This window comes from Hydra viridissima, unplaced genomic scaffold, assembly GCF_058129835.1.
Source record: "Hydra viridissima isolate aposymbiotic clone 2 unplaced genomic scaffold, HvirCarnegie_v1 scaffold_12, whole genome shotgun sequence".
NCBI classification, from domain to species: domain Eukaryota; kingdom Metazoa; phylum Cnidaria; class Hydrozoa; order Anthoathecata; family Hydridae; genus Hydra; species Hydra viridissima.
Window position 1 is genome coordinate 15,079,087 of NW_028324311.1, and position 26,730 is coordinate 15,105,816.

General features: G+C 30.0%; 2 protein-coding genes and 1 long non-coding RNA gene across 4 annotated transcripts; 2 read left to right on the top strand and 1 right to left on the bottom strand.

The window, feature by feature from the left end:
• Nucleotides 1–21: 21 nt before the first annotated feature.
• On the bottom strand, nucleotides 22–6,253 carry LOC145189006 (uncharacterized). Of its 2 annotated transcripts, none has more exons than XM_090068887.1 (4): nucleotides 6,034–6,253; nucleotides 1,774–2,879; nucleotides 1,479–1,689; nucleotides 22–1,397 (listed from the first exon to the last, which is right to left on the bottom strand). In XM_090068887.1, coding segments are annotated over exons 1-4 (2,445 nt in total). In that variant the 5' UTR covers nucleotides 6,036–6,253; the 3' UTR covers nucleotides 22–271. The 2 variants fall into 2 exon arrangements, with proteins under 2 accessions (XP_089925013.1, XP_089925014.1); XM_090068888.1 differs by having other exon boundaries at nucleotides 5,954–6,253.
• Nucleotides 6,254–17,051: 10,798 nt separating this feature from the next.
• LOC149881473 (uncharacterized) lies at nucleotides 17,052–19,814 on the top strand. Its single transcript, XR_016445665.1, has 2 exons — nucleotides 17,052–17,302; nucleotides 17,516–19,814. It is a non-coding gene; the product is annotated as an uncharacterized LOC149881473 (long non-coding RNA).
• Nucleotides 19,815–22,841: 3,027 nt separating this feature from the next.
• LOC149881474 (uncharacterized) lies at nucleotides 22,842–24,353 on the top strand. Its single transcript, XM_090068920.1, has 2 exons — nucleotides 22,842–22,974; nucleotides 23,419–24,353. Exons 1-2 carry the CDS (start codon nucleotides 22,889–22,891, stop codon nucleotides 24,074–24,076), a joined length of 744 nt encoding a protein of 247 aa, XP_089925046.1. The 5' UTR covers nucleotides 22,842–22,888; the 3' UTR covers nucleotides 24,077–24,353.
• The last annotated feature ends 2,377 nt before the right edge of the window (nucleotides 24,354–26,730 follow it).

The window sequence follows — 26,730 nt, forward strand, 5'->3', positions numbered from 1 at the left end:
AGAAAAAACAAGAAATACTTAGCCACAATAGATAGTTCAAAAAACAGTTTTCAATAATGGGAGCACACGGTAAGACACCTTTCATATATTGTTCAAATGTTAATACTTTTCGCGACCCAATTTTTTCAGACAATTAAAAGTGATTTTAAAACGCCACAATTGGTCACGAAATATAAGAATCATTGAGTTCCGCGCCATAAGCGAAAACCCTCTATGTAGAAAACCCTCTATGAATGTTGGAGAAATGTTTCCACTATGTATAAGTTTTCACCTATTTATATTTTGTATCTTCTGTAGACACATACCAATGATGACCTACTCTAGCAATATTTTGTAAAAAGTCTCTGTAATGCTCTGCGTAGAACTTACTGACATAACCTTTTACTGCCAGTTCAAACATGTTTTGATCAAGTAAATGAGCAAACGAAAACTGTTCATCTGTTTCCCAATATCTAAGATACCCTTCAAAGTATCGAATTTCCTCTTCATCAAAATGCACGCTGTTTGTGGCACTAACTACGCATTTGTTTTCAGCAAGTTTTGAGGTATCTTCTAAGTCAATGAACTTAAGCATGGCCATCCGCCAGATTTCACTAAGCTGCTCGTTCAACGGCATCCAAGCATACCAATATTCATTTTTCGAATAACGCGTTGCAATCCAATTTGAAGAATCTTTGACAAGGTAACTTAATGGATGTGATAGAAAACAATCTTTTTTAGAAAGATTATTCGGCGTCAAAAGGGTAACGGAGCTAGCACCTTTTTTAATTGCATACAGCGTCATAAGCATTTGCTTCAAATGAGTCTGCTCTTTCCATTTCGGGTATTTCCTAAATATAGATTCCGACAAATAAAATAAGAACTCATCTGGATGAGCTGACCTTATATCTAATACAGTTACTATGTGACATCCTAAGGAAGAGTTCTTTTTCGCTGTCGCTTCGAAGTCAAATAGAGCCACTTTGAAACGAGGACTTAAGTTGCAATTTGGAAGGTATCCTGACGGATCTTGCTCAAGAATAACCCAATCAACTTTATCATCAGCTAATTGCCTAGAGGTAACGTATTCATGCATGAAATGTGCTGGTCTACTGACTTTTCTTTCCCATAGCTGCATACCATCTGTAAAACTATTCGGAATAATGACATCATCGTTCGTAACCAAGTCGCTTCCGTAAAAATATCTGTATACACTGTTCCAATTGTGCCGATTGCGCACGACGCTATGGACTCGATGAGTTAAAAATCGCTGGTTTATTTCTTCAAAGTTATTTTTTTCTATCTTCGAAAATAGTTCTTCCAAACTATTATAAACTTCTGCACCTTGATAATATAAGTCAGCATAACCGATCCATCTCTTTAAAGATTTCAATTGAAAATCGCTGTTTGGATGATATCTAAAATTCAATTACTTAAGATAATTATTCCAAATGTGCGCTTGTGTTTTTACAACTTTATATAAAATAAAAACAATTTACCCGCGATTAAATGACCTCGTATTCTGTATTAAAGAATCAGTGTCCTTGTGTCCTAAGTCGCTTTTCCTTTCTTGTAAGATATGATACATGTTCTGCCATTCTGCTAGTAATCTCGGGGAGGGCATAAAAATCGGTATGCCTAAACTAGCCAACTCGCAACTGAAATAGGACATTATTGAATACGGAAGCATGATTACAGCACGGTAAGTTCCTACGGCAAAAAAAGACAAATTTTTTTCGTTGATCTAAACTTTTGGTACAAAACTTTTAAGAATAAATAAATAAGCAAACAAACCTAAATCACAATAATTGTAACCGCGTTGGTTTTTACCGATAAACAGCCGAAAGCTCAAACTGTGTTTCTGTAGATGCTCGGTAATTATTTTCAATATTGCATTACCTCCTTCAGACAAACGAAACGGAAAAATAGCAATGACGTTTTTATTCGGATGATAGCCGAGAGTGTCTAATGGAACGTCCGGACAATTTCCTGATTGAAGTTCTGCTTTTAATTTTTCATGAACGTATTCGCAATCTGATAGCAGCGGAATAATTTTATGAGAACCAAGAAAATGCTGCGCGTAAATAACATCATAAACATTGCCACCAGCTAACACAACATCTGGATTGTATCTTACAGCATCGTACATAACGCTCTGAAATATCTTTGTATTTTTTTCAGTAGGACTAAAATGACCTTCAAAACGGTACACGTGGTTAAGAATCATCTTTTTGTTAAACGGAGCAAATATGAAGCAATGCCAATCATCAAAACCACAAATGATGACGTCTGCTCGCTTTACATCTGGATGATCTTTATAACTGTCCCAGAAAGCTTTTTGCGTTTTTAATAAGTGTTCCGGACTATATATTTCATAAAGAAGATTAGATACGTTTGGAAACAAAGCTGACTTTTTTGGATTCCAAGCAATAAACTCGAAGTCTGCGCATGCTAGTGCTTTCTCTTCGTTTAAAAAAGGACCCGAGTGAAGACCTATGAGTAAAACAGTAAATTTCTTCTTTCTCATAACAGGTCGCAAATTAACTGTTTCAAAGGCGCACAAAACATCTTCGGAAAATAAAACTCCACTTTTGCGATTGTTTGTCAACTCGCTCCAGCAATTTGGCTTTAAAAAGCTTCTGTACAATCGAACGGATTCATTGAAGCATGGAGACTCCTTTAGCACAGTTAATAAATTATCTCTGTTGACTTTTTTATTGTCATGGGACCATTTTAAATACTTTGGCGCTCTGAAATACTCACTGTCAAGTTTGGATATTGCGTTTTTATACTTTAAGAAGGATAATATTATCAGTAAAGCACAAATGGATATTAATAGAGAGGCAGTTCTATGTATAAACGATTTACGGTCCGCTGGCTCAATCATTTTATTAACTTGCCTAAAAATAAATATTTCTTGTAATTCAACTTGATGAGTAAAACAATCAGTAATAAATATTTATATCAATTACTAAATGAGAAAAATTTAAGATTTATTTTTGCAATCAAAATATAGTCAACTACTTATATTTGTAAAACAGATAAAAATATAAGATAACCAAAAGTGTGTGTTTGTCTTTTCGTGGGATTGATCAAACTTAACGCAGTATTCTCATGAAAAATATAACGTAAAAAAATAAACTTCTTTGACAAACAGAAGTTGAAACACTTCTGTTCATGTTTGAGTTATACAAGAACCCCACATACTTAAAAAATTATTTATTGCTACATCCAACTTTATAATTGATTGTCTGCTTTAAAGGTTCAATCCTAGGTTATTAATTAACGGCTTTTTAGCCATTTTTTTTACATTTTAAAACTTCGAACAAATTTCTTATTACTTATTTAAGTCTTATAAATAATCCATTTTTTGGATAAATAAATTTGTTTCAATATCATTATATTTATGTATCATCAGTGAAGAGTGTAAACCTCTTTAAAATCCATTGCATACAAGTTTACAGGAGATAGTAAAATCGAGTTTAAGAAACGGAGTTTTTCAAACTCGATTTTACTGTCTCCTGTAAAAACTTGTATGCAAGTTTACAGGAGACAGTACAACTGATCATTATGTAAAATGCACTTGACAATCAAATTTATTAAAATAGATTTGTATAATTGAAATGTTTACGTTAGCATCGATAAAAAAATATTAAAGTGGAACATCGTCATCATAATCCTCGATATCAACTGGGAAAATATTTTTAAGAGTTGTAAACCGTTGTACTTTCGTTCTGTGATTGGGAGCCAGCCTTTGCATAGATTTTTCCAACTAACCAAACGATTTATTTGTTATGACCAATTTTTCTTGTGGTAATGTACACCAATTATCTCCAAATCAAACCTTAAAGAAAATTTCTCCTTTCGGAATATACCGCAAAGACATGTCGATTATTTTACTGTCTCCTAGAACACGCCCAGGACGGTTGCTTTTGTACCCACGTGTCATCCAACTTCATGAAAAAAGTGTGCTCCGAATCTTTTTCGCGTTTTTTTTAGCAAAGGAAATTACTATCTTCCTGTTCAATGTGCTTACTATCCATTCTCGTATGAACTTTTCGAGAAATGCGCTACAAATAGAAGATGAATTCCTAAGTAGTCAGTCCGCCTTCAGCCTCGTTCCCCAGAAATAAAAAAGGCATTTTTCTTATTTTTGCTCGGAACTGTTTGATTTACACAAGACATAAACATAAAAATTATAAAAACATTTGGATGTAGATGTTCGCCAGTAATGAGACTCCATTTTCGGCAGAGATTTTAAAGACTAGAGTAATAATTTATGTAAGCACTATTTACCTAATTTGGCTCTCGTTGTTGAATTGGTGCTTTTTCTTTTTGTAGATAGTTTTTGCGATTGCATACTGTCTATTCACTTACATCAAGAGTATTTAAATAGTATTGTACGGGATCATTTGCATATTATTCTCCCCTCCCCCCTGCCTCCCCCCCCCTTCCTCCTGATGAAACTTTTGCCTTAAAGTTTTTAAAATTTTCCTTTCCCTTTTTTTCTTCATTAACCTCCTCTTTTTAGACATTTGCATCTACTTCTCATTTACATCTACTGTCAAACATTTTATTCCCTCCCAAGTACTTATTTCCTTTTTCCATTTGACTTTTGATTTGTGATATAAACTAATTATTTTTCTCAACCAGAGGATGCTTTTATCTTAATTTATTTTTTACTGGCCTTTCAGAACTAATGGTATCTGAGTAGGGCATCAGACTGGTATTAATGAAGCTGTGATAATTGACTTCATCAAAAACTTCCAAAGAATTACCAAAATACGTGGCATCAGTACATTTTTCCAGGTTTCAAGATTTTCTCTCTTCGATTGTAAATATATTTCTATTTCATCAATACCAGGATGATTTTGAAATATTTTTTGTTCTAATAATAATAATAATAATAATAATAATAATAATAATAATAATAATAATAATAATAATAATAATAATAATAATAATAATAATAATAATAATAATAATAATAATAATAATAATAATAATAATAATAATAATAATAATAATAATAATAATAATAATAATGATAATAATAATAATAATAATAATGATAATAATAATAATAATAATAATAATAATAATAATAATAATAATAATAATAATAATAATAATAATAATAATAATAACAATAATAATAATAATGATAGTAATAATGATAATAGTAATAACAATAACAATAATAATAATAATAATATTTGTTAATAGTGATTGTTGTCCTTAAGATATGTTATCCTCAACTTAGAGCTGGAGCAATAAAAATTTTTTCATCATTAGAAGAAGTTGTCATACGTTGTGCTTCTTTTGGTTTTTGTAAATCTTCAACTTGACATCAATAATGGGTGTTATTTGGTTTTCTTTGTTCAACTGACATTTATGTTAATATTTCTAACGTAGTTAAATAATTTATCTTAACTAATGATAATGATACTTGGCGGTTGGTACCTTTAGAAATGCCTCTGTTTGTGCTGAGTTCTAAGAGTAAGAGAGACTGGAATTGCAATTTTGAGGTTTTATTGACATACATAAACACTATTTATAACTAATATTGTAAAAATAATAAATAGTGTTTAAGTATTATATTTTTAGTGCATTCATTAAACAATCATTAACCAATATCGTTTGTGCATGCCTCTATGAAAATCTCTAAAAAAAACTATCCAGCATTACAGAAGCTTACAACACTTCACAAAATTTCTATACAAACTTTTGTTTCTATTGGAGTTACAGGTTGTTACTGATGGCAATTTGATTCACTTATAGATTATTATGAAGTACGTATTTTTATTGAGGCAAAATAAAAAAATAGCGTCAAATCAAACGTACATATGAGGTTTATGCACTTGTAAATGATATTTGTCTCTAGTGACTACAAAAATCGTATTTTTGTAAAAAAGATTCTTTTTTAAAAACACTGACGAATCATTAAAAGTAAGAAAAATAAAAAACGTTTTACTTTTAAACCAAATTTGCAATTTAAACCAAATAATGCAGCTTTGTTAAATTCTTATGAGTGGAACTTTACAATTTACATACATTTTACTTTTTCGTTGCTTTCCTACTTGGAATTCAGAATTTAAACTTTTCCGGTTTCTGAGAAGTAGAACTGTTCCGAGGTTACACCATACTTTTACTTGGTTTCAATTGGTAAAAAAGAATTGTAAATATCCAAGTTTATATCGGTTGTAGCAGTTTTATTAACTAAATAGAACTTGCGCAATAAAAACTTTTTCTACACACAGAAAAACAGTAATTATTGTTGCTAAATTATTTTATTATGACGATCTGGATTGTTTTCATAATTAAATTTAAAACTGCTATTCACTCAGAACTTAAGACTGGTTTTTACACACTTAAATAAACTTAGATTTTTTAAACAAGAGTTGGGCGTTTTGATTTCTGATGTGAACAAAATGATTCAATTTGACTTGATCTTGAAATTAAAAATCGAACTTTTGATATTCAATTTAAAAGTAAATAGTAAAAAGTACTAAAAAGCAAGTCATCGTTTCATTAACCATCCTGGGCATCAAAGTTTGTCTTTATGTGAAAATTTTTTTTTTTTTTTTTTTAACATATCCATGCAGAGGGGCGTTATCGAATATTCTTATTTTCTCATTCGAACTTGATTTCCTTCCATAAATAAAATAATTATAAAAAACTGAAAAATACGCTTAAAGTTAACTGTTTTTTTAAACGAAAGTTTTACTCGTATATTTTTTTCTAAAATGTTAATACGGAAACTAAGATTTTTGTGGACGTCATATTTTTAATACCACTTATAGCCTCAATGAAAATATTTTAAATCTTTAAAAGTGCTTAAGTGTAATCATTGCTAGATTAAGAGGATGGCTAATAGGAGGGGCTTTAGTCCTCGCCCAGTGGGCATTTCACGACCTAGGACGTCCAAAGAGGAACAAATTTGGTCCGGGCTTCCGCGACGTAATTAGATGTCCATGAAGGTCCAAATTAATCAAATTTCGTCTTGATTTCTAATTTGGTCGTCTATTGACGTCCAAATTAAATATTTTGGACATTTTTTTTTTTAACTCGCTTACGCGAACTATTAACCGTCATTCGGACGTCTATAGACGTCTAAATTAAGTCTAGATGCAACATGTTTCGTCTGTTCATTTTAGTCCATAATGGTCGACCGTTTTGGACTGAAATAGGACGAATTTACCAGGTCTACGGACGTCCCTATTAAACAAAAGAACGTTCACACCCTTAGAAACACGCTTTTTGAAACGCTTACAACGGTCATCTCGACAAACGTAACTTTGCAAGAAAGTAACAGTTTGGAGGCGGTTTATAATAAAAAAAGGAAACTCTGGGACAAAAAAAGATTTATTGAAATAAGAAATCCCTTTATTGATAGAGTTTCTTGTACAATAAAGATTAAACAAAAGAAAAAAAGAAAAAAGAAGAAAAAAAGAAGAAAAATTTTTATGGTAAGATGTTCAACGTTGAATCATTGCAATTTTCTGTTTTTTGCGACTTCAGTATTGCACGTTTCAGCAAATCGCCAACAAGTCCTTCAATATCGCATCATTCAAGATATGAGCGCACCTAAAACAAAAATGAATGTCATAAACTTAAATCTGTATGGGTGTGGATATATAGATATGTAAATGCAAATAATCCTTGATAACATAAAAATGTATTAAGAGAAAATGTGGTAACATAAATTTTTTAATGAATGCTAAAAGATAATAATTGAATGACGATGAAAATTAACATTAATCTAACTTTTTAAAGCGTTTACAACGTGATGTACTTAGAACTTTCCGCTTTCCTTTCATTCCATCTTTGCTAAAGCAATTTTGTATATCACGCTCCATTAAGCAGTCTTACACGTTTTTAACAACTCTTCTAGGATTCGGACCACCAACAGTCCTAATTTGTTGAACCTGTACACAAAAATAAGATAAAACCAGTAACCAATTTGATAAAAAAAAATACTTAGTTTGGCTCTCTTTTTTCTCCATCATAAAATTGAATAGACTGTTGTATCTTTTGATAACAATCAGAAGATATTAGACTATTCATTAAGATGCTTAAAGAAGAGAATACTATAATAATATAGATATATATGGATATGTAATAATATATACTATAGTTGTAAAAGTGATTTCGATGTCAATAAAAAAATAATATATGAAGAACAGATTAAAGCAACATTTCAAAAATGATGGTTTTAAATACCTTCCGCCACCTGCTGTTACTTTACTCTTGTTTAACTTCTCTTCCTCATCATCAAACTTCGTGTTACAGGAAAGAACATGGAGTTTACTTTGTTTTGAAGATCTAACAAGTTTAATCAATGTTATATATATAATTAATGCACTATTTGATACCATTTTTAAGTAGTTTGAAAACGATTCATGTTTTGAACTTTCTAAACAGGAAAAAAAGTTATTTTTACAATTTGAGAGATTTATACATACAAAGGTCATTTGTTCTATTTCAAGAACTTATACATGTAACTATTCATTTAGTAAAGAAAGTGTGTGAGTGAACATATACGTGTTAGTACAAGAAAATAAGACAGATATATACAAAAAAGATTCAACTGAAAAAAAAAACCATCTTAAAAATGATTTTTCAGATGAATTTCTAAAAAATTCTTTCAAAATGGATTTTAGGAATTCTACTGTAAGCTGCAGAAAAATTTAAGCCTATATCAGTCTATTAAGTCTATACTATAAGGATTTTTATGTAAGGATTATATTATTATATTGTAAGGATTGATGTAATTAAATGTAACTAGATTGACAGGTTTTGGCGGGCCAAACACTTAAGGCCTTGTGAACCTAAAAAAAATTAAAGTTTTTTAGGCAGTCCAATATCAACTTATTCATAGTACAATTGTAAAGCGTTATCTACGCATTTTATCTTCACATGTAAATCGCTTTTTTTCTTTTTAGATTTACATTTTAATCTAAGTTTTATTATTGTAATACTAAAATAAAAATGTAAAAAACAAAAAGACAAAAGTAACAAAAAAGAAAAAAAAAGAAAAACATGATCTTAAAAAACATCAAGTAGCCTGATTAAAATCAAATATTGTATTTATTTACTAAAATCATATATTAGCATATATGTAGAATCTTTTAAGTTACATGGCCTTATATAAACTATTGACTTTTATTATAAAATTTAAAATACAAACGCGTCAAATCTGTCTCAAATTATTATACTGTCAAAGATATTAATTATCATTCATGTAAGACCTTTATTATTTACTTTAATACAAATTATATGTTTGTTATACTATAAAAGTATTAAAGGTTTATTACATGTCTTTAATAGCGTTAACTGAAGTTTGTGAGGTTTAAATTCAGTCTTATAATTAGTTTTATAAATAATTATATGGCTTTATAAATTTTTTATCTTTATAAATAATTTTCACCAAACTGTAACACTTTTTTTTTAGGCTTGTTTTTATTTCTTTTTTCATAAGTTTTTGACTCCATTAAAAATAAGTAATGCGTTAAGAATAAAATCAACAGGATAACAGAATAGGATAAAAGTGGCAGAGTTCGCACGTTTCACGGCAGATGTCAGCAGAAAATTTGAGGTTGCACACAATTACATATATTAAGTAGATGTCTCACTCGCGCTTCCGCAGTGAAGAAAATTTTTTGGCAGCCAAGTTTGTTTTGCCAGCCTGAAATGACGCAATGATATATCAAAGCAAAACAAAAATGAATTACCGTAAGTTTAAATAAAACGGCTTCCGGCTTTAAAAACTTTAAGTTGCTTCACTTTTTCTTACGAAATTTTTTTCACTAAATTTTTTATTTTCTCTACATAATACAGATTAAAGGTGTTGGTGGTTTAACGCCTCGTAGATTAATCTAAAATCTGTTAGCATAATAACACAACCTTTGCAAAGCTGTTTTAGAAAAGATGGGAAAAACGGAAAACGGAAATTTGTTGCCACAACGTTATACAAATGTTTAAAAACTAAGTTGTTTTACATACCAACTTATGTTGTAAGGTTTCTACTGAGTGTTGCTATAAAGAACAAAAAAGTTATAATAAAATTTAAGTATCTATTTAATTAAATATAAATATTTAAATACAAAATAGTTCTATATTTTGCTTGTTTTAGAAGCGCTTATTTCAGAAAAAGATGGCTTTGACGTAGGCAATATCGAGACACTCGTTGGCGATTTGTTGAAACGAGCAACCCCTAAATTGAAAAAAGAAGAAATTAAGTAATATAAAAGTTCTTTTTTTTTTTGTTTTTTGTTATAGCATTTACATTATCTAACTTAAACTGGTAAATATATTTCTAACTTCAAAAAAGTAATTATTTCTCGATTTTAGTGTCATTAATCCCCGAATACAACGACTATAAGTTTAATTTGGACGTCCGCCAGAGGTCGTAATCCGTCCTAAAAGTGTCTAAAAAGGACGTCCGCGGACATCTAATATGGACAAACGAAAGGTGTTTCATTCGGGCGTCTACTGGACGTCGATTGGACGTCCTTGATAGACGTCCTAGCGCCAAAAAAGGACGTCTGCTGGACATCTTTGGACGTCCTAATTCCCACTGGGAGGCTTTGCAGTTTTGTGGGTGCCAACTTAATATCAAAGATTTTCTTGAATTAACCATAAATAAAACGTTAATTGCGTTTTTTTAATTATGTCATGTGCCGAGGAGCAGGGATCTACATTTTGGAATTTGAGATCAAACGCGATCAAAATTACATAGGAGACAAATTTCTAATTTAGTTTCCAGTATTTGACGCTGGTTAATGTCTTCGGTTTTTTTCAGCGAAGAGCGCATTAAAGACCTTATATCACATGTCTTAAAAAGGCCCACTCTGTTAAAATAGGGTCTTCCATGTTTTACCAACACTGAGTAAAATTTATTTGTTGTGGAATATTGTTTACGATACGCCTGTATCCCTTTGTCCCTACGAAAAAATATTTCGTAGGGACAAATTTAATGTTTGGCCAGGGTTGGGGATCAGGAAAAGCAAATATTTTTTTCAACTAGATGTACCTTTGATGTATGTTCACTCCCAACCCCTATCCCTTAATGGGAGTTTGAGATGGGAGAGGGGGGTGAAAGGGTCAAGGGAAACTTTTTCCTCAGTATTACATCTTAGAACCAATAAATTGGTCAAAAAATTCTTTGCAAATTCATGTAGTGAAACTCCACTCTCCCAAAAACCGCATACTCACTAATAATATGGAAGAAGGTTTATTAATTCAATATTCAATTTTTAATGTTGGGTTTTTAAAGAGGTGAGACCGGTACCAGTCAAAAGGGTGAGACTATTTCTCTCACATCTCACCGAGGTTGGTTATTGTATAAACCATGAAGTTTAAAAGAGAAGTTTGTTAAGGTTTAATCTTTAAGTTATTCCATGTCTACCCCTATAACATTTGTAGCTTTTATCTCTTATTTATACTAGGGATGGCACTTTTACTTATTTTGATGTAAAAAAAAATTACTTTTAAAAAAAAATTACTTTACATAACTTAGATTAAATTATGAAATATATTTACATTTTAAAGTAATTCATTTTTTAAAAAATAACCTTATATTACATATAAAATTACTTACATAAAGTTAATTTTAAAAATGCGTAACTTATTAAAAACTTATTAAAAATGCGTTATTTTTTTATTGCAAGTAAAAGTAGTTTACATAAAAGAGTTATTTACTTTTTGTAAATTACTTTTAAAAGTAAGCCGTGTGAAAGTAATTTACTTTAAAAAGTAATTTAGATTTATACTTATACAAATAGTTTGTATCGAAATGTAATTTACTTTTTACATGTAAAAGTAAATTATTTTTGAAAGTGATCTTACGTAAATATAAGGTTTTAAAAAAGTCATATTTACTTTGAAAAGTAAGTGAATACTGCATCGTAATATGAAATTACTTTTATGCGTAAAAGTAACAAAAATTAATATAGGCAACTTACATAAAAACTATTTGAAAAAAAAACTAGTTACCATTACATGTAAATGTAAATTTTTATCATTGAAATACTATACTTTACTTAGTAAGTAAAAAGTAAGTTATTTTATTTACTTTTATCAAGTAACAAAGTCATTTTATGTTGTTTTAACATACTGATTGGTAAGAAAAACAGCGTATTAAGGAGAATTGCCTGCTTCTGGGTACTTCTGGGTACTTCTGGGTTATAATGTTAGGAATTATTCTGCATGTATGCGGACCGTTTTTGTGGAGGGGTTTAGTAAATTGGGGGCAAGTTTAATAAACATGGTGGGTTGCTTCCTATCCATGCCAATCCTTAACTACGTCACTTTCGAAAAATTCCTTTATATTGCGCTTTTTGATCAAACATTATTTTTTATGGTGATATAACGCATCAGCGTTAATAATCCCTTCCGGCGGCAAAGTAAGATTATGCCGAAACACGAGCTCTTTTTGGAGGTGCAAAGAATTGCCGTCCGCCTCCCAAAATAATTTTGCGGGCAGAATGTTTTTGTCTCTACCTACAGTAGCTTCTGCCTTCCGATTGGCAGCCGCTGCTGGAAATTTTTTTTGGAGGCCGATGCCAACCAAAAGGTGAAAAACCACTGGCGGTTGCCGTCAGAAGTTATTTTGTATGCAAAAAGATGAAAAGGTTGCCTTCCGTGGTTTCCACTTCTTAACTGGCGTCGGCCGCCAAAGGGAAGGGGGTAGGTGGTGGTGGGCGCAAATTTTCGCTTCCTGTCACCAGAAAAAATGGAAGAAAGTTCAACCTTTGTTTTTACATTATTAAGCAATTTAAAGATTAATTTGTGCAAAATACATTTTTCCAAAAAGTATATTTTTATGCGGAGAGTGAAAATCTCATAATGACAGTAAGCAATTCTGTCGCAAAAAATAAATTCTATTTAGGAAATAAATTATTCCGTTTTTGTGAAAACTTCAGTTATTGGAAAAAATTCAATTAAAGCCGTTAATCAACTCTAACGTCCCTAAACATATTTCATAATTCGCTTAACGCATTATCAAATATGTTTAGGGTGGGACATGGACCTTTCAAAAAGTTTTGCAAAAATTATAAATCAAGCATAAATTATTTGATTAAAAACGATTTCCGTCAGGGGCATCGGAGGCCGATAGACTTTCTAGTGAGCGCCCAAATAATTTTCATTTTGGTCATCGTGGTTTGTTGTTATCAACCACGCTGAATAACAACAACCACTTTAACGCTATTAACAAGAACCACGCTGAATATTAATTCGAAATTTAGAAAATGATTGTAAAATGCAGACCAATTTATTCTAATTGTTTGAAAAGTCTGAAACAAAAACAAAAAACTAGTCAGTGTTTTAAAACAAATTACAACTAAAATTTTGACACTTTTAAAGCAAATTAAAGGCCAAATAAGATTTGATTGCTTTTGTTTAAGAATATAAACAATGTAAAATTGTATAAACAAAATCAATCGCTAAAGCAAGAAAAAGGCAGCAATTAACCATATCACTGAGTTCCATTTGAAACGTATTTTATAAACCCGTAGTATTATAAATCTTCAAAAACATGTATATACGTATTTTATAAACCCGTAGCCAAATAAATCTTCAAAAAATATCACTTATTAGGTACAACTTAAAAAAAGAAAAGCTATTTATATTAAAAAAATACCCCTATAAATCGCTGGGGTGTGGGGGAGCCTAACCTTACTACTATGTTTAGTCTATTTCTATATTGGTCTAAGAAAGAAACCCGAGAACCCCACCCAAATTATCTCCCTGACAAAAAATTCCCCTGGAAAAAATCCGCCCCTTCCCCTAAAAAAAGAAAAAAAAAACAAACTTTTGTTTAAATTAAAAGATTGCCTCACCCCCTCCCCCCAAGTCCTAATCGTCAGTTGTTGTGTGTACTATTTTTTGCATGTTATCCCTAACAATCAGTCGATATATATGTACACTCCGCTGCACTAATTCCAAAATAACTGTTCCAGCCTAAGACTAGTAAAATATTTCCATGTTGGCCAGGAATTAAACTTTTTTTTAACCAGGGTCTAGAATGGTTTTAAAGCAATTGCGAAATTGTAAATTTACTTACTTTTTAAGTATAGATTACTTTTAATTGTAACTAAAAGTTATTTAAAATGTAAACTTAAGTAATCAAAAGTAATTTTATATAATTTACTTTTGATAGCCATTTCATTTTAGTTACAAAATAACACATGTCTACTTAGGAAAACTAATTACATAAGTAAATTTTATTTACATTAGATTGCATGTAACTTTTTTATAATGTATTTTAAAATGCTTTTTTTTTTTACAATTACTGTAATATATTTTTTTTAAAAATAAATTCTTTTTAAATGTAAAAGTAAGTTACATTTCGAGGTAAAATTATATTATGTAATGCAATTTTAAAAAAGTAATCAACTTTTAAATGTAAAAATAAATTACTTTTCCATGTAACAAATTTTACATGTAAATGTAAATTACTTTTTTATATAATCTACTTATATATAACTTACATTTGAAAGTAAATTCACCTTTCTTTACAAAATAAAAATTGTTTTAGAAAAGTAAATTACTTTTAAAAGTAACTTTAAGTTATTTTTGAACGTTTACAATTATATACGCAATTTACTTTTTTATAAAGGCTTACTTACTTGAGTAAGTAAAAAAAAAGTAAGTAAAAGTGCCATCCCTAATTTATACACACAAATTTGTGCTTTCTTACTTAAATAAATATATTCACCACCGATCCTGAGTTTGAAATCTATTAAAAATAGTTCATTTCCTTGCTTTTTTGAATAAAATAATTTGAATTTACCAAGACATTTTATGAGTAAATCAACGGATAACAAAAATCTGTTAAAAATCTTTTTCTACTTGTACAAAAATACAAAACGCCACAAAATCGTATTTCCATCAAAGAAATATTCGTACTACGCATAATCTTGGAATTCTCGATACCAATTTTTTCCAGTAAAATTGTTGTTAGATTCTTTAAAGTATTTAGTCAAAGTTCCCGAAGATTATTTTTGGATGTTGGAAAACCGAAACAGAAAGTGCCGAAATTTCTCTTTCATAAAAATTTTAGTTTTCTTTTGAAGAAAAACATTCTTCCATATGAGTTCGAACATCATCAACATTTTCAAAGAGATTTTTATTCTTCAGATAATGTTCCATGGAACGGAATAAATGAAAATCCTATGGTACTACGTTTGGAGAATATGAAGGATGATGTAAATCCCAGTTTAGCTGCCTTATTTTTTCGTGATTTTGACGTAAATCCCTCCCAGTTTAGCTGCCTTATTTTTTCTTGGGTTAAATTTGCTGCGTGCGACCGGGCATTATCATTTTGCAATATTACTCCTTTTCGGTTGACCAGACATTGTCGTTTTACCAACAATTGGTTGTGCATTCTATACAACTGCTGCTAATAACATCTACCCACAATTGTTTTTCCGAGTTTCAATAGTTCAAAATGAATTATGCCTCCATAGTCCCACCAAACGCACAATAATTGTGCTGCAGTTATAAAGAATAAAGGCTTTTCAAAAAAATATTAATCTTAGTTTTAACGCTTTTATGTAGACTTTCAAACAGCACTATTTTTTTGTTTGATGTGCTACTTGTATGGTCTCAACTTTTTGTTAAAAATCATTTTTCTCTTAGGATTTATTGCTTATAGATGGAAAATTAATCAATATTATTACTTTTTTTTACTTCCCTAATAAAGAAAGAAGTTATATCAACTCTAATGCATTATTATTAATTAAGGTTTTAATGTGAACTAGTAATTTTGGCACCAATTAGTACACCATCGGTTGGAACGAGAAGGTTGTGCAAAACGGAAGGAATTCGCTACATGTTTTTTGGAAAATCAGTTTGGTAATCTAGGCAAAGTTTTGTAGAGACAGGTGAGGCGTATTTCCATCTCAATGGAACTGTTTACACCAAGAACGCTTTTATTAGATGTAGAGCATCCCGCCATCGGAAATTGCGTAAATGCGTAAATTCCGATGTGAGAAATAGTTTATAAAGGTGACTCCTATGTGATGAGAAATAGTATCACATCGGAGGTGCGATGTAGTCCGAGGCCGATGGGGAGAATTTCACGCACTCTCCGATATATTTCGAGATTTACGCATTATCGTACGATATTTTCGCGTAATTTCACAATAAATCGTATTTAAAGTGTAAACTCGTAATATTGTGGTATTTACGATGTATTTATCTATAATTACAAAGTTTTCGCAAAATTACAGCAAAATTTTGAAAGCCACCACAAACCATCGGAAAATATCGGAAAGTTAAAAGATTAAATCACATAGGAGTCACCTTTATAAACTATTTCTCACATCAGAATTTACGCATTTACGCAATTTCCGATGGCGGGATGCTCTAACTAGATGAGACATGTATCTTTACAGTCTTGCCAAAAAGTCACTTAACTCATCAAAGTTGCGCTTGTGGGTTGGTTTTTCTGGCAAAATTATCGTTCCACTATTTTTTATCAAAACCGGCACTATTTATGGTGACAGAAATCTGTTGCAGTAGCAACAGTGGTTCCATTCTTGAAGAGTGGTTCCATTCTTGAAAACCCATCAAAATGTGCAATAATATATTATGAGGGTAGCATTTATTTCGTATAATTACTTACTTTAAATTCGTTAGTTAGTTGGTTTAACTGCTATTTTGTTTGAAGTGTATAGCTGTAACAAGGTTTAGAATTTAGGGAGGTATAGGATCGAAGTTGATGACTTGGGGATTGTTTCGTGAGGAATGGGTAATAGGTTTTGTCATACTAAAAAACTTTTAAAAATGACATTTGGGGAGTGAATTTTTTTATGGTAAAAAAAATTACGAAAAAAAATTTTTTTGTCTTTAAATCAACTTGAAAAATGTAAAAATTCTATAAAACTACATCTTTAAGACAAAAAATAACAAAACTTTAAAAATGCCTTTTAAATCTTTAATCATCTAACTTAGACAATTGGACTTTAATGAATTCTAAGTCCATTTGTAATTGTAATTGATGAATTATAGAACACAATTACTTTGTACTTAGCATTTGCTTTGTGTCAGTAGTGGATTTATTTATTCAATGCGACATCAATAAGTTGAAACTTTTGTTTAATTTTTCTTGTGGTTTTTTACTATAACTATTTTTGTTTTACAATAAATAATAAATAAAATAAAATATTGTGTTATGGTGAGTTACAACTACCTTAACTAAATATCTTGGAGTAGGAAAAGAGGGGTTGGAAACTGAAGTTCCTACACTGAGGGATGTACTAAGGAAAGCTCTACATATTCCAAAAAATTTGCTTCTTTGTGACGATCTTGATTGGTGAGTTTTTTGACACGATACTGATAAGTCCATTTTCAACATATACTTAGCGGGCCACAAGACGTCCGACGACATCCATAGGACAAGCATTAGACGTCTGGACGTCCGCTGGGTGTCTTTAAACGTCCTGTGACCACTGGGTTGGAAATATTATAATATTAAGTATTTCTAACAAATAATTTTATAACAATTTAAATTTTATATTTTTTTTAGGAAGAAAGAAATTTGTTTGGTAAAAGAAATTTGTTTGGTATTGGCAGACTTTATATTGAAACAATGGTCTCGAATCCAATGCTTTGTTTAAGAGTCATATCTCAAAAAACGCTGTCAGATAAAATTTTAACTGCCTGGAGTAGGTTTAGAGACATTTCTAATTGAAAAAAAACAAAATAAAAAGTTTTCAAATTGTGGGAAGGTAAACCGGACATATTGTAGGATGTAAAAAAAGTGTAGGTGCAACATACTACTTTTGTACAGATGAAAATTCTCCATGTAAGAAGGTTAAAAAGTGTACTGCTAGAATTCAAATTTTATCCATTTGTTCTACAGATATGGTGCTCCAACTTGATTTATTATGACTCAGATCTCAAAGAAATAGGTTGGTGAAAAGTCAGGCTACCAAATGTATAGTCATAGTAGAGAAGTCATATAGTCAAGGTAGAGACAGAAAGACACGTTAAGGTAGGGAAAAGAAAAATAACAGATATTGCGTCTTAAGAAAAAAGAAAAAGTTTGATTTGAAAAACTCATATTAATATACAAGTAAATAAAAAACAGAAAACGTTGAAGATGAAATTTATGAATCAGTGGGACATGATTTAATCAAGAAACTTCACCCAAAAATTTTAGGAATGCAAATAAAATATTTTCTGAAGATAACTCCAATAATATCAAATAAAAAAACTTCCCCACTTGTTACCATTAATAAAAATTGCATGAAGATTCTCAATACAGCACTAGCATCTCTTCGATTTGACATATCACCTGCTGCTTCATCTTCAATTGCACCTTCTTTTCTTTAAGGTTTGATCAAATCTAATTATTTGACTCTAAAAATGGTTAATTTAGCATGTGATCCTAAAAGCATTTTGAGAGCCAAAGAAGAGGTTATGGATAAAACTAGAGTTTCATCAGCAAAAATAATTGTTGAAGTGTCTATCAAAGGCATATTTGTAGAATAAATGAAAGAAAAGATCCTAATTTAATTTTGATTGAAGATTCAATTACTAAAACGTTTTGTCGAAGAATAGAAAAGCAAGAAAACATAAGTGTTACTTCTGAAATAGATGGAATCTATTTGACCCATTACACACCTTCAAAGGGTCCAAACAAGCAAGCTAAAAAAGCTGCAATCGGGCTTTATAACTGGATGGTTCCTAGATGAATTGATCAAACTATAATTATGATTGGATCAGATTCCACAAATTCAATGACTGGGTCTGGTAACTACAGCAGGTTGTTAACACATCTGGAGAAACTTGCTGAAAGAAAATCTTTTTGGTCAATTTGCATGTTGCATACAAATGAGCTACCTTTAAGACAACTGATTGCAACTCTTGATTATACACTCAAAGGATGGATTTAAAGGGCCTATAGGCAAACTATTATCAAAAGTAAATCAATTAAAACAACTAGAAAAGTTTGAACCAATTAGACAGATTAAATCTTTGATTAAAATTCCTAATGTCATTTTAAAAGCAATGTCCACCGATGCTTTACTAAGCTACAAGTTAGTTTCTTGTCTTAAATCTTGAACCCTTCACTTGACAACAAAAAAAGTGTGGAAACCTTTGCTATAGCAGGTGGCTCACAGTTGGTCAGGCAATTCTTTGGCTTTACATTAGTGAACTTGGAAGGTGATATTTTAAAAATCTAAATGTTTTTACTCAGTTCGTGGCTTAAGTATACTTTCATTTGTGGTTTAGGATCAAGGTGAAACACTTTATTATTGATGAGCCCCATTATCTAATCAAACTTCTTTATTATTAAGAGGTAAAACAGTCAAAGATAAGGAGACTGTAATAAAGTCTATTCAAAATGGGGCATTTCTTGCTTCTTGCAAGCTCATCAAATAAAAATAGACCTTTTGCAGTTAAAATGATTATGAAAGTTAGTGGAGATTCAGAGCAAGGTGATGTAAAGGTAAGAAATCGAAAAAAACCTACTCTTAACTTTGATGCTATGACTCTCCTTGAACTCATTAACTGGATACTGAAAAAATCTTGGAGCCGAATCTAACATGCAATATGACGAAAAAGATTTACAAAAAGTAATAGATTCTCCTATGGAAGTGCCTTACTATCCTCTCCACACCCAGTCATGTGAAAGACTGGGTGTGGAGAGGATAGTTAGGCACTTCACAAGATGGTTTTCAGAGACGCAATGGCTTCATCAGAGCAGGAATAAAGCACAGAGATGGTGTTCCAAATCTGAAATCCAAGAAAGATTTAATCAAACTGTTTAATTGATGTTCAAGCTTGATTTTAGTGAAAATTTTATTTTCCATCAAAAAGTGTTTTTTTTTTAAATATTTTATGTAGCTATAGCATATTCGGATTAATCCGTGTGTGTCCACAAAACATTTTGATGTTTCACATATAACAATATCAGGCAGTTCATCTGAAAGTTTTAAATTTTGAGTAATACTTTTTTAGTGTTCAAAGGTTATGAGCGTGAAAAATTTGCGATGTATATTTAAAAAACTATTATGCTTGGTAAAATGTTTTAATAAGCACGTGTTACAAAATTGTAACGTAATTTTATCCATTGTTTTCATTTTAACGGGTATTTACTAAAATGTTGCAATTTTTATGTTCATTTTTACCACAATAAAAAAAAAGTTTTATTTCAATTTTGTTTAGAAATACCTACCACGTAATAAAATCACTTCCCAAATAGATAATTTTGAAAACTTATAGTTTTTCACAAGTATCACATACCCTAATGGGTAAGCTTAATCGTTAAAGGGTTTTAAATCGTTAATTTATTCTTTAAAGAGCATTTTTAATAATCAAATGATTTAATGTTTATTAGTTTCTCGGTTTAACTGTTGGTTTGTTTCTAGCTGTAGTAAGGTTTAATCGTTAAAAGGCTAATATTGTGTTTACTGTCCTCAGTATATTTTATTATACAATGTAACTCAATAAGTGTTCTGTTAGTTGTAATGGTTAGCACTCTTTTATTCATCACGTTTAAAAAATAAAAAACAATACTCTCTCACTCTATTTTTACTGTTTTTCTTAATTTCTCATCTTTCTGTTCTTCTTTTTGATACGAATATCTCTTCTTTATTTGAAACGGCCAAAAACCTTTGGTTATTCTTCTTTGATAAATGTTTCTTCTGACTTCCGTTTAGTTCCTTACATCTTTTTCTCTTTTATTCACTCATAAAACTTCCTGTTTATTCAAATATTTTTCAATCATAAAAAATCTTTCTCTTTAAAATTCTTCTTAAAAACTTTCCTAAAACTCTATTCTTTTTTAACTCCTCTTTAAAACTTCGTCTTTCTCCTTCTATTCATCTCCCTCCTCTCTCTGTAAAACTCCTCTCTATTTTTTTGAACTTTTATAGTTTTTGGTTGTTTTCGGTTGCAATACCCATTCATCATTTATTTATTTGGCAGGTTGATGAGTCTTCGTGTATACATCTTTTCTCAGTTATTTTTCTTTACAACTTATCTTATTTCCATTTTATTTTCCATATTATACTTACGTGACAGACTTATGAATCATCACGTGTACGTCTTCTCATTTATTTATATGGAGAGTTGACGAGTCATCTTGTGTATGTCTGTTCTGATCGTTGTTTTTTTCTTAATTCTCCCACCTCACAATATCAACAAGATGGCACCCCGCTGCACCTAAAGAGAAATGTGCAACATTGACAGAGACCTTCACAAAGGATCGTGTCATAAACATTTTTTTGATGGCAATCATTTTGAATGATATTCACAAACCGCATTACTATGAAGTATATTTATCATTCAAATTTATTTGATTAATTATTTGGAAAAATAAATAGATTTGTCTTTCTAGTGATATACTTATGGGACACACAGCATTTAAAGGATCATTAAGTAGGATAATTGAATAAAAAGTAGAACATGTGAAGAATTTCGGTATTTGAAGTTCATTTAAAGAATGATTTGAGAATAAAAGTTGAGTTAACTATGTAACGTGGATGCAAAGTATGGTGTATTGGTAAAATCTAAGAATAAAATGCGGTAAAATGGTTTCTGCATTAAAAGATTTTAAAAGCAAATCTCTTCACAATTTCTAAACTTTACTGCTGTAATTTATTATTACTGTTGCTAGTAAACATCTGCAATAGAAACAAATCTCGAAACCAATCGATATTTCATTTCGATACGATATTTTTATCGTATCGAAATGAAATATCGATATTTTAACGATATTTTAACTTTCTTTAACGAGATATGACGAGAGATATCGATATTGTTGATATTTATAACGATATTAGTGATATTTGGTTTTTTGCTAATTTAGGTTTATTTATTGTTAAGTAAAAGGTTAAACGTAATAAAACCCTTAACTGAAGTTGAAGTAACTGAGGCAACACTCTAGTGGTAGCTACATATATAACGATATTTGCCTTAATATGCATATAAATGCATTTATTAGCAAGCAATTAAACATATAAAAATAATTAGTTAAATTTACGTTGCATGGTCTGCCATGTAGGCCGACCTACAAAAATAAACAAAGCGAGTTAAGAAGGAATCAAGTGAACAGTGAACCTGAAAAAAGAGAAGGTTTTTTTAGTGCACTTCTTCTTACTGTCTTAACCTTTCGGTTAGGATTTGAAAAGAATGAATTTTTGTAAATTTTTTGCTAACCAATTACCTACAACGTTATAAAAGTCTTGATTTTAGCTTGTAACTTCAAAGAAAAGTGACTTAAATAGTTTTTTTTAAAATATAAATACAAAGTGACGTACCGATGTATTTCGAAAAAGTATTACTTTCAAATTGCATTCGAAAGTGAAGATATCAAACCAAAATATGTTCGAATTTTATCTTCAAAAGGAGTTATTAGTGCTGGTGGCACATCTGTATCTTACAAGATGACCAAGCTGCAACCAGTTCAAGTTGAAACGTTTTTGTATATCCAGCAAAACTATGACAAGGTTACCATTAGAACCTTCGTATTAACTTTAAAAGAAGAGGAAGAGTTTTTTGCTCTTAAAGAACCACCGACATCACCTGAATTTGAAGATTGGGGATTTCAAAGTAGCACTCAAGAATCTTCTGCTAAAAGAAAAGCAACTGGAACTTTATTAGCTACTGGCATACCAATTGTTCACACTCCAACAAGGTCAAGACATTCTCAACTGGGACTGCTGCTCCTGGTTCAATAATTTACCCAAGTTAGATTTTTTGTTTTTCAGCTTTTCATTTTAATTGGCCTTTAATTTTAACCAACTTTAAATTAAATTTGATTCTGCTTGCTTTTTATAAACTTTTTATTTTAATAAAAAACACGCCAAGCCACACCATGGTGTCATGACGCTGATGGACGCCATTATCGAAAAATAACAAGAATTACCGATATAACAAGTTTTAAAAAATGCACATTTATTTTTTTTCTCTAAAAGTTCTAATAATTTCGAAAAACTGTCAACATATTACCGAAACTTATACGATAACTTTTTTGTAAGTTTTTTTAAATATTTTTTCATGAGTCGCATAGCTGGCAAAATGCGAAAATTTGCGCATCATTTTTCTGTGTATTGTTAAGCTTTCGCATTTCCAATATCCGCATTTTTACTGCGCCAAATTCCAGCTTTTCACTCAAACGTAACATTTAACTGATTATGTGAACATAATCAATGGTTTTGAATCCTTAAACAAAAGCACGATAGATACAAACTCTACAGAGTTTGTCATTTTTTAGCACATTTAATCTGAAGTCACCTTCAGAATATATATATATAATATATATATATATATATATATATATATATATATATATATATATATATATATATATATATATATATATATATATATATATCACTGTTAATATTCTATATTGTGTATTTTATACAGTGTTGATAATGTATAGTATGTATATCTCTGGGTATATTTCTCTCTTAGAATGTCTAAATGCTGTCTTTGCAAAAAAGATGCTCGCAATCGATGCTCACGATGTCAACTTGTTTTGTACTGTTCCAAAGATTGTCAAAAAGAACATTGGAGTAAGCACAAAAAAGAATGCACACCTTTACATGAACGTAGTAAAACTCTGTCTAAACATTACTTTAATTGGAGTAAAAAATGGGAATACAGTTTTCCTGGTTTTTCTGATGATGGACTATCAGTCAGTTGTTTTGCCCAAGATAGTCTTGTTACATCAGAAAACCCATTTGCAAAAGACCATTCTTCATGTGCAGTAAAGGTCTTCACATACTCAGACAAGGTTAAAATAGGTGTTTGTACTAAAAATTTTAAAGGTCTTGTGAAAGAATGGTGGATGTATTCTGCAGCAGGCAAAAAGTTTGGACCAAAAAATATTGAAGAAAATTATGGAAAGAAATTTAGCAAAGGAGATATTGTTCGAGTTCTAGTAACAGATTCATTGTCTTTTGAGCTAAATGGAGAAGGACTTGGTGTTGCATTTAGTGATTTGAATGCTGTTAAGGAACCGCTTTATTTGTGTGTTTTATTAAATAATGCTTTCAATCTTGCTCTTGAAAATATTGATACGACTTTTTTTGAAAACAGACCAAGTGCTGTTCAGTTATTGCCCTTCTGATGTCAAAAATTTAGAAGGAGAATTTTAATTAAAAGAAAAGTTGCTCATTAGGTTTTATTAGACTAAATTTTTATCTATCAGAGTTTCAATAAATATGTAAAAAAACTGCTTTTTGTCATTTTGGTTTGAAACATTTTTTATATACATTATTTATTTTGCATCTGCAGCTATTTTTATAAAATTTCAATTAAGTTATATAAATTTATAAAAAGAAAAAAATGATGTGAAATCTTATACAGCAATGACAGTAATTCAGTTTTTGATCTTTGAAAGCAGTAAACTTTCCTCATATCTTTTTAGAAAAAAAAAATTTCTGAAGATTTTATGTTCTTTTTTTAAAATGTTTATTTAATTTTCTTGGAATAATTTGTACAAATTTCTTTATAAATTTTTAGTTTTTGTAAAGATTTGAGATTATATGATAATAAATTTTCAACTTCTCTTAGATCATTTTTATTCTATATAATCAGTTTTTTTCTCATCTTTACTCTCCCAAACAAATAGCGCTTTCTTATTCTTTTAAAGTGTTTGAAATATTATGTTATTCAATTAAAGTATTATTATTGTAATCGTATTACAGTAAGAAAATATTTGCCAAAAAGAAGGGCTGTCCTAATTACATCTTTTTTATGACAAGTTTAATAGCTGCATTTATATTGGAAATAAAAGGAGGTTTTCGAAAACCAAAGCTTTGTTGGATCATAATCTGGTGATTGAATATACTGAAAAATTCATCTTATATTTTACAGGTTGATTAGAAATTAAATTTTCTGTAAATATTTATTACAATATATATATATATATATATATATATATATATATATATATATATATATATATAGATATAGATATTAATTATATATATTACATATAAAATATTGTAATCTGTCTGCTTAAAACTTCAGAAAACTTGGGGAATATGTTTGCTGATTTTGTCGTATTCTTTTTAGCAGTTTAAAGTAAAACCTTCATTTCATTTTTGAATGTTTAAAAAAATCTCGATTTGCGTTTTTTTTTTTTTTTTTTCCTGTTTTTTCACCCAGTAAAAGTACACTTATTTCTAACTGAAGGTTAATTTAAAAACATATTTCGAAGTAAAAAAATTGAAATATGTTTCACTATAGTTATAACAGCTCTTAAGGTTAGATTAATATTTTAAAACTTCTAAAATTAATACCTTAAAATTTCTTAAAGGTTTTCATTTTAGACGTCAGTCTGTGTAAAAATGTATGACTAAAGTTTTTCATAAACATGTTTTTTTACCTTTGGAATGATGAAAGTGATTAAGATATTTTATTATCCTTGGTTTTCGCCAACAAAACTTGCTTTAAAGAAAAAAAAGTATTGGTGTATTGCATTATTGATGCAAAGAATTACTTTTCATTTGCTTTCAGGATTCATTTTGTCGAAATTTTACTGAATTTTAAAATTCTCGGCTCTCTGTGAAAATTCTTTATCTAGTACGCGATTACAACAATTGTCAATAAGTGATGGCATATACTATTAAGTACTAATTACAGTAGTGGTTACTTATGTGCATTACTTGATCAAGAATATTGTCAATAACGCAAATTGGGCCAATTCTGTCACAACCAAGGTAGCCGAAAACCATTAAGCTTCCTTCAACATGCATAAAATTAAGACGTGAAAGTTTATGCTGTTTTCATATCAAAATACCATAAACTTTGATTTGTCATTCTAAAGAATACTGGTAAACACTTTTGATGTTCAGCTAAGATGGGGTTTGGTAAACTTTTTCGGGTGATGCAATTCTTAAAAGAAACAAATTTTTTCTCGGCAGGGCGTCATCCAAACTAAGCTAGGGATTCTCGAAACGTTTCGGGAAAAATCAATCGAGAAAATTGTTACGTTACGATACGAGAGGTTTCGATCAGTTACGAGAGCGATTTCGAAAAATCAACTAATTTCTTTGCAATGTGACGTAGTTTGAAGAAGTGATGAAGTTAAAGAAATAGTCAAATCGCGAAACGTCATAGATTGTTCGGGATCGAACTCACGACTTTCTAATAACGGGACACATGCCTCAGACCGCTCGACCATTGAAACAGTCTAATAAAATTTTAAAAAAATACATTATTTAAATTATACATAGTACATTTACTTTTTAAAAAATTAACAAAAAACTGATGAATATAAATACGTTAAAATGCATTAGCTTTTCTACTTTAATGTAATTTAATACACTACAATAGTTATTGTAATTGTTTTCATCAAAACAGTACAATAATTTTTGTAATTTTATTTCATTAAAACAATACAATAGTTCTCGAATTTTATTGCATTGTTAGAAGAAAAACAATACAATACTTATTGTAATTGTTTTTCATCACAACAATACAATACCAAAGTAAAATTTTGTTATTGTTTCTGTAATATTACAATACAATAATATTGTTTTGTAATGTGTAATTTTTACAATTACAATTACAATAGTCCTAACCCTAGTCTTCATAAGTAATATAATAAAAGACTTTAAATTGATATTTTCAACCTTTAATTGTGTTTTTTAAAAAAAGAAAACAAAAATCAGCTGTAGCGCTCGTCAAATGTCCTAAAAATGCGTACTTTAACTGATTTACTGGTTAATCAAATTTTTTGCAAATTATTTCTGTAACTCGAAATAACTCGAAATA

Coding starts and splice junctions, on each gene's coding strand:
- LOC145189006 (XM_090068887.1), bottom strand. Junction 1,690..1,773: donor TTACAATTATTGTGATTTAG/GTTTGTTTGCTT, acceptor TTTTTGCCGTAG/GAACTTACCGTGCTGTAATC. Junction 1,398..1,478: donor ACGAGGTCATTTAATCGCGG/GTAAATTGTTTT, acceptor ATTGAATTTTAG/ATATCATCCAAACAGCGATT.
- LOC149881474 (XM_090068920.1), top strand. CDS start 22,889: ATGCACATTTATTTTTTTTCTCTAAAAGTTCTAATAATTTCGAAAAAC. Junction 22,975..23,418: donor ACTTATACGATAACTTTTTT/GTAAGTTTTTTT, acceptor TTTCTCTCTTAG/AATGTCTAAATGCTGTCTTT.